We start from the raw sequence: 14,869 nt of genomic DNA on the forward strand, positions 1-14,869 counted from the left end.
CACACAGAGCCCTGCTTCATGCCGAATTCGTTAAAATGGTTCTTTAAAGATACTAAAACAAGTGTGTTTTTAATGACCTCCCTAGCTTCACAAAGCACGAAGTAAAACTTTGCATAATAAATACTAATCCATTTATTCCATTTACCAAGCCAGTTTGTGTCCAACTGTCACACTGCCTTTTGGTCAAATCAATCCCAACAGCTCAGACAGTCTTTATAAAAATGACTGGTCTTATACAGTATTTCATTGTTCTCTTCCATGTTCCTCTCCTAATAACCTCCCAGCGTCACAAACAAGGTACGTACTTTCTTGTCTCTGCTATTATCTTTCCATCGTCTTCTCGTTTCTTTCAGTCCTGGACCAATTTAGATTATCAATTATCAATGGCCTCCACCACACCCTCATAAAAGGTGTGGTGTATATAAACTCTTAATAGTCTGTTCTTCTATTTGTTTAAGGTTACTTTTAATAATTTCTTCGTAAGCCACCTGCTTGTAATTAGTGGTGTCAGTGGGGGAGTACAGCTTCGACTGTCTTAGCATTGATTACAAATACTGCGATTTTCATTCACATGTACCACACACTCAATATATACATACATACATACACACACATACATACACACATATATACGTACATAAACACACATTCACACACATACATATATATACACATATATACACAGATATATATATATATATACACACACACTATATACACACACACGGTTAGTCCTCATGACTCTACAAAGAGAACGGGGTTAGTTTCCTGTTTTCTCCAGAATATACATTCCTCCCTGGACAGGGTTCCAGTTCAGAGCAGGATTACCAACTTTTATTAGAGCTTTGTGAAATAAAGTGCTTTGTTATAGAAAATAACACACCACCCACTCCAGGAATTGAAACCACAATCTTACAATCACAAGTCTAATATATATATGCATCCATACACACATCCATACACACATCCATACACATATATGCACATATGCAAGCATGGCACACATAGACACATATATTCTAAACATATTTGTATGTATGTGTATACATGTGTGTACATACATGCATTTTTGTCTGTATTGTATATGAACACACACACACACACACACTGCCATCATTCTATGCATGTTTTTTCATGCTAGCATGGGTCAGACGGGTCAACATGGGGAAGCAACTATATGTTGGTGGTGATGGTGGTGGTGTTGCATATATATGTGTCTGCGTATATGCATGTATGTATATGAATGTATGTGGGTGTGTACGTAGTGATTGGAGTTTATTTTATATAAATATTGTATTTCAGTGAATGTATAAGTAAAGCTATGTCTTCAATGCTACACGTATCAGATGTCTTATGTCTTAAAAGATAACGAAAGTGAAAGGTATTAACTGACACCACATGACAGGTTTGAAGTATGATTGAGATAAGACTTGTTGAAGTAAAATATTTCATTCGCCCATCCCCACACCAGTTTCCATTACTTTCATCAGTTGACACATAACTGAGAGATTGATGGTGTGGACCTTCAGTTTAAAAAACTCCACCCAAATTTAGATGTGTTGTACCAGTTTCTACATCATTTATGGTATGTTGGGTAAAGTGGTGTTTTAGTTAAACTGAATAACATACCAGCCCTACCCACCCACCCCTCTCTCTCTCCCCGTCCACATCATCTACTTAACTTTGCACCTTATTACCCAGTTATCTCCCACCACCACTACACATAAGCTATCTCTCTCATTTTTAATTTCAGAATGACCTTCATTTGTGTTCTCTTTTCACAAACCTACCGATCCATCCATCCATCCAGCCATCTTCAATTCTCTACCCCTATTATCTCTCTATCCTCTTTCTTGTACCTTTAGGGTAAGCCCTGACATCTCATCTTCACCATCCTTTCTCCCTTTTCCTGTTCGAGAACCCATGTACCTCCTCTAGAGCAACATATGTCCCTGTCCCCGCTATCATGCTTTAACCGTTCTACACCTGGCATAAGACCCACCTCCCTTAATACTGCGTCTCCACTCGGTCAAGAAGTCTTGTCTTGCAAGGTACCTGGTGACCCCACTTAATGTTGGTACCATGAAAGAAACACCTTGGACACACTGTAAAGGAGTTGGCATTTGGAAGGGCATCGAACCATAGAGACTTTATAAAAAACAGACGTCGGAGACCAGCACTTAGGCTAGCTGGGTCCTCTGGAACCATCAGAACATGAACTCCAAACATAACCCCTACACCTCAGCAATGAACAATGACTACGGCTACAGCACTATCCAAGGTGCTTGCTCTGCAAACTGGATTTTTGGTGATAAGATAAACATCCAGAGGTTGGAATAATTCTAAAAATAGAGGACTGGGGCCAGAAATAGTCCCCTGATCCACTGGATTCTATAAACCTATCACACCCATGCCAACATGGAGAGCTGATACAAAATGATGATAATGATGAATGTACAGAAATCTCACAAAGCAATATTTTTCCAACCATGCCATTCCTGACTGTTCTTATAATTAAAATAGTATTAGCGATTCACTAATATTGGTTATTTATTTCTTTCCCTTTCAGTAAGTTAATTAGTCTTTATTTTATTTTTGTTATTTTGAAAAAAATTTATTAATGAAGAAATCTTGGGTGGATTAATTTGTTAATTTAAGCCAAGTTAATCCTGTTCTGTTGCTGATTTGGTCATAAAGTACCAAAGAGATATCTGTTGAATGGCTGAGCAGTATTAGTGGAACAAAACAACAAGACATGGCAGAAGTATTACATTGCCTGCTGGAACATTAGGAGGTGAATGTCAGATGTGGTCTGCATTCATGGGGGACATGGTGAACTCGTTGGTCAGAGCTGGCTCGACCCACTCTGGCTGAATGCCACTGCTAATACGAAAGGTATGGAACCATCTAATCCAAGATGATGGAATTCCAGAAGATATCCTCATCATCATGATGAGGATATCTTCTGGAATTCCATCACTTCTCACGTCTTCACACCAAGTGTAGACATTCATAATTTTCAGATTAAATGCTGATTTCCTCCCACCTCTCATCAAATCATCTCTAAAACCCTCTCCATCCCACTTTCCCACCTGTCTGGGCAGACTCTGATTCACATGAGACAATATTCCAAACCACTGATACAAAAACACAAATCCACTGACTTCATTCCTCAATGAAGATTTCACTGCCAATAAAACAATAAAATGAAGAGTCAATGTAGGAGGACGGACATGTTTGCTTGATCTGTTAGAAATAAGATAAAATTTCCCTCAAATCACACAATACCATCTTAAATATGGAAAGATATATTTATTTCTTTATTGCCCACAGGGGGCTAAACAGAGGGGACAAACAAGGACAGAGGGATTAAGTCTATTACATCAACTCCAGTGCATAACTGGTACTTATTTCATCGACCCCCAAAAAGATAAAAGACAAAGTCAACATCAGCAGAATTTGAACTCAGAACATAACAGCAGACAAAATACGCTAGGCATTTCACCCGGCGCGCTAACGTTTCTGCCAGCTCACCGCCCTAAAATGGAAAGATATATTAATTGAAAACAGGACACACCTACACCCCCAACACACTCTACAGGCTTCTTTCTGTTTCTGCTGACCAAATTCACTCACTTTGGTTGGTTGTGACCTATAACTCCAGTAGAAGACATTTTCCCAAGGTACCACACAGTGGGGATGAAACCAGGACAACATGGTTGGCAAGCAAGTTTCTCTACCACACAGTCATACCCGCGCGCGACCCCTCTCCCTCTCTTTATCTATATTATTATTACCATTATTCTTTATATAATATTATAAGTCTCATAACAGCCAATTAATGTTACCAAATGGTTTTTTGGCTGATAACCTTCCAGAATTGGAAAGATAAATTGGCAATCATTAGATATGGCTGAATGGAAAAGTATGGCTTGGACTCTTTGCTACTAGGCTCCTGAAAATATCACATCTGGTTTACGATTCTCAGAATTGTAAAAGAAACAGAATGAAATTCATGGATGAACGAACACAGCCAAAAAGAAAAAAACAGATTAACAGTACAAACAGAACAAGATTGATCCTTGGGTCTACCAGAGTTATGTCCCTTATATTGGTGCTTTTTTTTTTTTTTTAGCCAGTGACCTCCATGAAATTATTTGGTAACATTAATCAGCTGTTATGGGGTTATAGCAGCTTATAAATGAAGATAATATATCTACCATCACCTAACGTATGAGCATCTGATTTTAGTCGCTTATGAAAAGTTCTTGGACAACTTTCTCTCCTATATATATATATATATATATATATATATATATATATATAAGTACAGTGTACATTTAAACACATAAGAGGCATCCATAATACGGATTCCTTGCACGCTAGAAAGAACAATTAAATTTCATATCAGTATTTAGGGATGAAACATTGAAGAGAATGAAAAATAAAAACATTTACTATCTAACGTGCAAGGAATTCATATTATGGATACCTTTTATGTGTTTAAATGTACACTGTATTTATATGAATAATATATAGTTTATTGACTAAATTTTACACGCTAACCCACTAGCGGTAGAAATTTCTAATATGTCTAATTACCCTTGATAATATTAGTGTGTGTGTGTGTGTGTGTGTGTGTGTGTGTGTGTATATATATATATATGTATATATATATATATACACAAAGTATGGGGGTTTAATTCACAGGTGATCTAAATGATCAGGTACGCAAGGTAAGTACTGTAACAGATTACTGGGGCTCCAAGGTTATAGCCAAAACAGTAGTCATGGAGCCATTGCAAGCTACTTACCACACAGCCACTCTTACGCTTATAGAAATAATTACAGAACTTCTCATAGCATTTCTTTCACCAATATTTTCTAATCCTTAATCCTTTTTAAAACAATGTTGTTGTACAAGAAATAAATGTTACAATTCCTTTTGTCTTAGTTACAGTGGAACTTTCTGTTCTGCCCGAGAAACCCGTTATTGGTGAAGACACATTGACAGTTCGCTGCCAAGGTTTGGTCAATTCTTTCCCAGACAACATCAACATTTACAGCATCTTATTCTTTGCTGCCAATGCTAAAAATGGTGAACGGACTCTTTTGGTGAACATTGAGAAGAACCGAACCACATGGCTTGACCAACAGCTTCAGCATCATGTGGAAGTATCCCGTCCCAGTGATGACAATACAGTTGTTGAATTATTAATGGCACCAGCTCGATGTTCTGACCAAAGAGTTTATTCCTGTTCTATGCAAACGTCTTATGGAACTTTTCAGTCACAGACAGAAAATACTATTTTAGAAGGTAAGAACAATAAAATTGAGGAATTTAGAAAAATAAAATAAGCATTGCACTACCTGCAAACCCCTTTGATCCCTATTTTCCTCAGAACCCCATAACAATTTCATGTTTAAAAAAAAAAAAAATCCCATTATATTTTTAGAATTAAGGTAAGAAGATTGCTTCCCAACCACATGGTTGTGGGTTCAATCCCACTACATGGCACCATGAGTAAGTGTCTTCAACTATAGCCTCAGGCCAACCAAAGCCTTGTAAGTGGATACTAGCTGGCCCTGTACTGTCAAAAATGATGGCTAATTGTATTTTATATATAAAAATGAATGGTAATTCAAATTAATACACTTGTCAATATTATCGAATGGTTGTCTTTTGAGATGTGACATCGATCATTGTTTGTTACTGAAAGAATGCTGGTTCACACATCCATTCAGATACTTCCCTTGTACACGAACACACACATATACTCACACAGAGTTGAAACGCTGTTTGATTTTTCTTTTTTCAGCATTGAATGTTCACCATTCCACTTCCATTGCGCACACACACACACACACATTCACATATCTCCCTTTTACATACACACACATATACTCATAGAGTTGAAACACTCCTACCACCAGTTTGCCATCACCCCTTCCTTCCTTATTCATCTATCACCCCTTCCTTTCTCATTCATGTGTTGTGACAGAGAAAAACACGAGAGTAGTATTATAGTAGATATATATATATATGTCATCATCATCATCGATTAACGTTCGCTTTCCATGCTAGCATGGGTTGGACGATTTGACTGAGGACTGGCAAGCCAAAAGGCTACACCAGGCTCCAATCTGATCTGGCAGAGTTTCTACAGCTGAAATTCCCTTCCTAACACCAACCACTCCGAGAGTGTAGTGGGTGCTTTTACGTGCCACCGGAAAGAGGGTCAGTCACACGGTATATATGTATATATTTGTATGTCTGTGTTTGTCATCCCTTGACAATCGATGTTGGTATGTTTACATACCCGCAACATAGCAGTTCAGCAAAAGAGACCGACAGAATAAGTACTAGGCTTACAAAGAATAAGTACCAGTTGAGCACTGGGGTCAATGTAATCAATTTATCCCCTCCCGCAAAATTGCTGTCCTTGAAGCAAAATCTGAAATCAATATCTTGATATAAATGGTTAATCGATTATTTTTCTGTGATTATTTCAGCCAAACCGTTCATAGAATCTTTGAATATTTATTCTGATGCATTTCACTCAGATTGGACTGTTTGGCAAAATACGGAAATTTCTCTGACATGCTCTGGTAAACTGGGCAAACCAAATGGTCGATTCCGATGGTCATTCTACCGCCAAACCATCAACGTGTTCCAAGAATATTTTGGTAAACAGATTGATAGCATCGCAGAGGAGACGGACAACTGCCAGGTGTCAGGATCAAGTGTCATTGTATACAAGACAAATGTCTGGGACCTTGGTTTGATGTTCCGCTGTGAGATTGTTAGTCCGATGGCACACAAAGAAATCAACCTGGCTCAAAGAATAGAGGTGTTAGGTAAGTAGTGGAAAAACTTGTTCAAGTCAACTGAAATTTCAGTGACAAAATGATCTAGGGCTCTTTATAGTGTCATCTTTTAAAGAACAAACAAAATTGTATAATTAGTCACACAGTTCTAGCGTTTAATTGGTTTATGATAATTGATGTCTCTTACTTAAAATATCTTCCCTCTCAGATAGCAGAGAAGCCTCTACATAGTCACTTGCTCTGCTAGAAACAACAGCCAAATGGCTCCTAAGTCATACCTTGCCATTTTAAAGCATGAAAACATTTCGACTAACATGGTCCTAGATGCAGTGACTGAAAAAAAACAAAAAAACGAAGAGATGGTCCTGGCTGGAAAGTCTGATTAGGACTGATCTTAGCCCTTTAGCATTTAAAATGGCCATAATGATGTGGGTGGTGGTGGTGCTGCTGCTAGTGACGGGGATAGTGGTGGAGATGGGCCGATAGTTGGAGTGTCCATGGTGCTGACATTAATGGTCTACATTAGAAAGATGGCAGTGATAACTGGGACAATGGTGGTGGTGGTGGTGGTGGTGGTTGTGACAGTGGTGAAGGAATAATGGCAGTGATGGTAGCTGTTGCACGAATAGTTAAGATGGTCAGGTTGTAATTACAGTGGAGGTGGGGGTGATGGTGTTGACATTAATGGTTAAAATGAAGTGATTGTAATGACATTAATAATTAAGATGGTCAGGTGGTGGAAATATAAAGTGATGATGATGATGATGATGATTCCACTAATTCTTTTGATTTCTGCATTTCAGGTCTTGGAATCAAGAATACAACATATCCAGTTGAAAGTAAGTGCATGCTAGAGGAGATAATGATTTCAATATAAGTAAATATTACAAAGATATAATATGTAATGGTATGATGGTAAAATGGTATGGTATAAGGAATTGTATGGTCAGTACTGAATTGACCTATAGGCTTGGCAGACTGAGCTAAAGCCAACAGTCTTTGAGTAAAGGGTGTTTATCATTCTAGTTGTGAGGGTGGAGGGTTAAGAGGGACCCTAGGCCCTCTCTGTATCTAACATCAGCTGTGTGTCTGGTATGATATGGTAGTATGGTATGTTAAGCATTATGTTGATAAGATGGACTGGTGTGGGATGGTTTGCTATGATGGTATGGTAAAATGGAATGTAATGGTAGGTACTGTGACATACATGTTTAAAGTGGTCATTCAGTTATCACTCAGAAGTCATTTGTAGTCAGTCTTGGTCGTTGGTTGTAGTGGTCAATGATAGTGGTGAGTTGTAATTATTCATAATGACCAGCAACCATGGTCAATTGAATTGGTCATAGCAGTCATGTTAATGGTCAATTATAGTAGTCAATGAGAGTGGTTGCTCCTAGCGGTCAGCCATAGTCATTGGTCATAATCATCAGGGATAGTAGCCAACCATGGTAGTTATTAAAGCTTAAAATTGCACACACACACACATCCCACCACGACCACCACCACCCAAAAAGTGGAAATTCGCATAGAAAAGGCTTAATTAGAAAATGATCTTTGCCAAAACTGCACCCCACACAAAGTGGCACCCAGGGTATGTGCCCTGCTTGCCCCACCCTAGCTACACCCCTGACTATGACTGACCATACTATATAAGCTCTACTTTCTGTTTACCAAAATCCCTTTCTCTTTCGCATTGTTTTCTTCAGATGCCAACACTGTTTCTTATGCTGCAATTTTTGTTGGGACTATTATTGGTTTTATAGCCATTATAGTTCTTCTGACAACTGGAATATACTATGGTGTTCAGTCTAAACAAGTTGTTTTGGAATATTTCCAGAGAATCTGTCCTTGGCTATGGAAAGGTAAATGTCATTTTAATAAAAAAAATAAACCACAGAAATTTTTGAAAGAAGTGATGAGGTTTGATCTCTAAATGTTGAGCTTCACATTTTGGTAGAAGGTCAACAATTTTGAGGTTGATTACATTCACCCCAGTGATCAACCGGTTCTTGTTTTATTGACCCCAAAAGGATGAAAGACAAAGTTGACCTCAACAGAGTTTTGAACTCAGAACATAAAGATGGACGAAATGCCATTAACCCTTTTGATACCAACCCAGCTTGAAACCACCTCTGGCTCTGTAGTACAAATGTCTTGTTTTCTGAATTAAAATCTTCCACCAAACCTTGGTTATCATTAAGCTAGTGCTAGGAACATAAATTGTGACTAACTTATTTTACTAAATTCTTTGTTATATTTAGAATTATTTGAAAGAAACCCAGAGAATCTCAACAGAAATATGGTAACAAAAGGGTTAAGAAATTATTAATTTAGCCCTTTCGATACCAACCTGGCTGAAACCATCTCTGGTTCTGTAGTACAAATGTCTTGCTTTCATAAGTTTTGAATTAAAATCTTCCACCAAACCTTAGTCACAATTTATGTTCCTAACACTAGCTTAATGATAACTAAGTTATTTTACTAAATTCTTTGTTTTATTTAAAATTAATTGAAAGAAACACAGAGCATCTCAACAGAAATATGGTAACAAAAGGGTTAAATATATATAATAGAAACAATTCTTAACTCTTGATACCAACCCGGTTGAAACTGCCTCTAGCTCTGTAGTACAAATGTCTTGCTTTCATAAGTTTTGAATTAAAATCTTCCACCAAACCTTAGTCACAATTTATTTTCCTAACACTAGCTTAATGATAATAAAGTTATTTTACTAAATTCATTGTTTTATTTAAAATTAATTGAAAGAAACAGAGCATCTCAAGAGAAATACAGTAACGAAAGGGTTAAGCATTTTTCCTGTCAGCTCGTTATCTTTAGATATGATGTAATATTGGTTTCACAATTTAGTACATGACCAGCAACTTCAGAAGAAGGGGTTGAATCAATTACATGGACCCCAGTACTCAACTGGTACTTATTGTACCAACTCCGAAAGGATGAAAGGCAAAGTCAGCCTCAGCAGAATTTGAACTCAGAACGTAAAGATGTACATAATGTTACCAAGCATTTTGCCTGGCATGGTAATGATTCTGCGAGCTTACCACCTTGATATGATGCAATATTGATAATCTGGTTTGATACCCCAACTCAATTTCTCTCCTGCTGCTGCTCCCAGAATACACTTGTAGCCATGGGAAAGGAATTGCCATTAAAAATCATAAATAAGCTTTTTCACACCCAAGTTATTTATCCTGATTCATAACATTTGTATTATTTTATTTTCCAGGTGGAAAAGACACGGACAATGTGTAAGTCTTCTATTTTCTCTTAAGATCTATAACTCATGTATTGGTCTTCCACAGAAAGATCACACTATGAGGTGGACATCATTCAGATTGGTGACCCTGATGTGGTCTGTCACCCACTTTTGTAGATAGAAACGATGCATTACCAATATATAGGTGATAAATTCAAACCTTAACAGAATTAGATTGTGTTATTAATATTCTTTTCTACTCTAGGCACAAGGCCTGAAATTTGGGGGGAGGGGAGCAGTCAATTAGATCAACCCCAGTATGCAACTGGTACTTAATCTATCGACTCCAAAAGGATGAAAGGCAAAGTCGACCTCGGCGGAATTTGAACTCAGAACGTAACGACAAACGAAATACCGCTAAGCATTTCACCCAGTGTGCTAATGTTTCTGCTAAGCATTTCGCCAGGTGTGAAGGAAGGATGGAAATTATCCTCCTGTTGGAGGCCAGGTCTAAATGGTTGTGGTCCCAAGATGATGGTGTTTAACCAGGCAATCAATTTAATTTACTAATCAAGGATTTGTATTTAAAGAATTAACATACTCTTTACTCTCTTTTACTCGTTTCAGTCATTTGACTGCGGCCATGCTGGAGCACCGCCTTTAGTCGAGCAAATCAACCCCAGGACTTATTCTTTGGAAGCCTAGTACTTATTCTATCGATCTCTTTTTTGCCGAACTGCTAAGTTACGGGGATGTAAACACACCAGCATCAGTTGTCAAGCGATGGTCGGGGGACAAGCACACACACATATATATACATATATATATATATATATATATATATATATATATATCAATAAAATACTGGGTAGCAAAAAAATTTTAGAAATTTTATTTACCACCAGTGGTCTAGCGAGGGTAAAAAACAGTCAATAGACTATGTATTATTCATTTAAAATACAGAGATGCCTGTAATAGGACATCTAACCTGCTAGAAATAGCAGCAAGACTACATACCACAAAAAGTAGGGATAATTTCGAAAGGGAATGAAAAATAAAAACATTTACCAATCTATATTCTGTACCACTGTTTTTTACCCTCGCTAGACCACTGGTGGTAAATAAAATTTCTAAAATTTTTTTGCTAACCTGTATTTCATTGATAATGATAAAAAATTTTTTTTGGCTAATTTCTGATTGAAAATCGGCATTTGTGTATTTACTGCCGAATAGGTAAACCGCAAATACGCGATAAATTTGGAAAATTAGATATTCGAATACGAACCATGCCCTCTATTTGACTCGTATCTCGAATGTTGTCTGGTCATTCTGCCGATGATAGTCCGACCTTTGTGAGATATATAATTTTTATCTTACTAAAATTGACTTGAAACCATGGTACAGAATATAGATTGGTAAATGTTTTTATTTTTCATTCCCTTTCGAAATTATCCCTACTTTTTGTGGTATGTAGTCTTGCTGCTATTTCTAGCGGGTTAGATGTCCTATTACAGGCATCTCTGTATTTTAAATAAAATATATATATATATATATATATATATATATATATATACATACATATATACGACGGGCTTCTTTCAGTGTCCGTCTACCAAATCCACTCACAAGGCTTTGGTCGGCCTGAGGCTATAGTAGAAGACACTTGCCCAAGGTGCCACGCAGTGGGACTGAACCTGGAACTATGTGGTTGGTAAGCAAGCTACTTACCACACAGCGCCTAATATGTCACATATCTCTATATAATATTTCTGATTTTTTTATTTATTCTCTTTGGTCATATGTGAATAATTTTTGACAAATCAACATTCACCATTGCAGCACAGACATAAGAGAGGACCAACCAAGCCCACACAGTCAGGAAGACCAGGTAAAGTGTTACATGTTTTGTGTATTTGTTGTTATAGTTGTTGTTGTTCTGAGCTAGCAGTACTTTGATCAAAAACATTCAAGCAATGCCCATGCCATCTCGTCTGATCTCGACAGTCTACCTAGGGTGATATATTATCTAATGCATATGTTCTTACCTTATTAAGGAAGAGTGTGGGATGATAAAGATCTGGTTGCTATTTCTGGCAATGTCTAGTGACTGTGTAGAGCAGTAGTTCTCAACCAGGGACCATATGATCCCTTTCTGTATAAGATTTTTGGAGGTCCTTACAAGCAAAATAGTGAATTAGGGACCCACACTAGTATATTAAGGGCCCATGAAAAAATTTTTGATTTAGATGTATTTATTGCAAGAAACAGCTTAGTTTTGTATTCTAACATTTTGCATATTTCAACTTCGACAAGTTAATGTGTGAAAAACAAGATAGGAATTTTGAAAGAACTTTCTATAAAACTAGTTTTTAAACAATGAATGGCTCTAGGGGTCCACCAGAATAAAATAGTAACCTAAGGGGTCCATAGGTAATGAATTTGGTACATAGAAACTGTTAGAAGCCCATCATATATCACCATCATTTAACATTTGGCTTCTATGCTGGTGCGTGTGTGTGTACGTACACGTGTGTTTGTGTGTGTGTGTGTGTCTCCTTGTTTTGAGATTACAGTATGGTTATGATTGAAAATTAGGAATACCACTTGTCGTGCAGTTTCTGTCTTCCAAATTCACTCACAAGCCATTGGTTAACCCAGGATTATAGTTGACGCTTGCCCAAGGTGCCAAGCAGCAGGAATGAACCCCATATCCTTTAATTAGGAAACAAACTTTCTACTACAAAGCCATGCTTGCATCTCTTATGAGCATGTGTGTGTGTGTTTATATAAAGAGCACCTTTCAAGCACTGGACCTCAAAGAGGCAAAGTGGCTGAGTTCCACAAGCACTTTGACCAACCTGAATTTTGCTTATGCCTAAACACTGCTTGGCACTAACATTTCGTATGTGTATGTATGTATGTATGTATGTATATATATATATATATATATTATACACATACATACACACTCACATTTTCTTTAAACATCCAACAAAATTTATAAATATTATTTATGATACTGTTAGAATAATATGTGTTAATAATATGTATTTTGTATATATGAAAGTATAACACTAAGTTTACTTTATTTCAGGTTGACTCCAGATTTTCCTCACCAATTTTATCAGAGTCAGAAATTTGTCAACATGACTTCATTGTGAAACAAAGCAATAAGGAATTTATTATTCATTTTCCTTCTAATCAACAGTCTCGGAGTACCAATGTGTAAAGGACAAACTCATTTCTAAGACTGTCACAAACTTTACATAAGAAAATGCAAGAACAACAAGAATCAAGTTGAGACAGAGAAATGAATGTGAACCATCGCTTTTGTATTTGTATTGCAAGAATTTTTATGAGAAATCATTGTCATCATCATCATCATTTATCATCCACCTTCCATGCTGGCATGGGTTGGACGGTTTGACAGAACCAGCCAGGTAGAAAACTACCCCACGCTACTATGTCTATTTTTGCAGGGTTTAAATTGATGTTCTATCTTGGGAGGGTCATCCTATCAATGAAAGACACACACTGGTTATGTTTCACTTCAGTTATATTACCAATCAGGCAGCATTTTATCCAGAATGATAACATTTTTGCCAACTCCTCACTTAATAATAAATAATAGTAACTGTTTCTAATATAGACACAAAACCTAAAATTTTTAAAGGGAGCAAGGTAGTTGATACCATTGACCCAAGTACTTGACCGGCACTTTATTTTATTGACCTTAGACGGATGACTGGTAAAGTTGACCTCAGCAGTGTTTGAACTCCTACTGTAAAGAGAAAGAAGAAATACTGCAAGGCCATTTTTCTGATGATCTAGCAATTCTGCAAGCTTGCTGCCTTAATAATAACAACTCCTAATTTTGGTACAAGGCCAGCAGTTTTGAGGGGAGGGGGACAAGTTATTTACATTGATACCAGTACTTAACTAGAAATTTATTTTATCAACCCCAAAAGGATGAAAAACACAGTAGACCTTAGTATAATTTGAACTCTAACCAAAAGGATAGCATTTTATCTGATGCACAAATGACGGTGAATTGGCAGTATTTTCTCTGGTTCAAATCCTTCCATGGCCAACTTCACCTTTCATCCCTCTCGTTTTGATAAAGCAACAGCCAAGTTCTGGGGTTAATGACATTGACTGATCCCTCTCCTCCAATTTCTGGCCTTGTCTTCCCTTATCAGACGGGTAATCACGTTGGGTATACTGATGGGTATTTCTGGCCTCGTGTCTATATTATAACTCATTGTTATTGTGATTATCATCATTAAGTGAGAGAGCAGCAAATACCAACAAAGTGATGCTGGGGGGTACAAATATACAAAGCCCAATATACCCATCATGGTTACCCATCTGATAAGGGTACACTAGGCATATGCAAAACGATGATGATGATGATGATGGCGATGCAACTCAGATATATCTTTTATATGATAGCAATATGGTGTTAATATCACACCACGATAAACGACAACTATTGTGAGAGCAAGTATCAATATGGAAAATTCTATCAACAGGGCCCCATTAATTACCAAAAAGGAATTGGTGAGACCATATTTTATAAAATACTCACAATGAAATATTCTTGTATTCTAAAGAAATGCCTCTTAAAATGGTGATGATGAGAGACAAAACGAAAAGGAGATCTTCATAATGAACAATATGTTCTAGAAATTTATATAAATATTTGTCTTTTCTATAAGAAATGGTAATAATAAAATGTTTGCCTATTTTTTCATTATTTTCTCATATATTTTAACGAGAGAAATTCCCAATTAAATTGACATCAGGACATGACTTGTATTTGAT

At 37.0% G+C, this 14,869-nt stretch overlaps 1 protein-coding gene across 1 annotated transcript; it reads left to right on the top strand.

The window, feature by feature from the left end:
• Positions 1 to 221: 221 nt before the first annotated feature.
• On the top strand, positions 222 to 14,613 carry LOC149135458 (uncharacterized). The gene is made up of 7 exons (XM_089351866.1): positions 222 to 297; positions 4,955 to 5,317; positions 7,632 to 7,667; positions 8,535 to 8,690; positions 10,076 to 10,097; positions 11,885 to 11,933; positions 13,140 to 14,613. The coding sequence occupies exons 1-7, from the start codon at positions 222 to 224 to the stop codon at positions 13,272 to 13,274; spliced, it is 837 nt and encodes a 278-aa protein (XP_089207992.1). The 3' UTR covers positions 13,275 to 14,613.
• Positions 14,614 to 14,869: the final 256 nt, after the last annotated feature.

This window comes from Octopus bimaculoides, chromosome 5 (genome assembly GCF_046866305.1).
Source record: "Octopus bimaculoides isolate indiv1 chromosome 5, ASM4686630v1, whole genome shotgun sequence".
In the NCBI taxonomy this organism is placed as follows: Eukaryota; Metazoa; Mollusca; class Cephalopoda; order Octopoda; family Octopodidae; genus Octopus; species Octopus bimaculoides.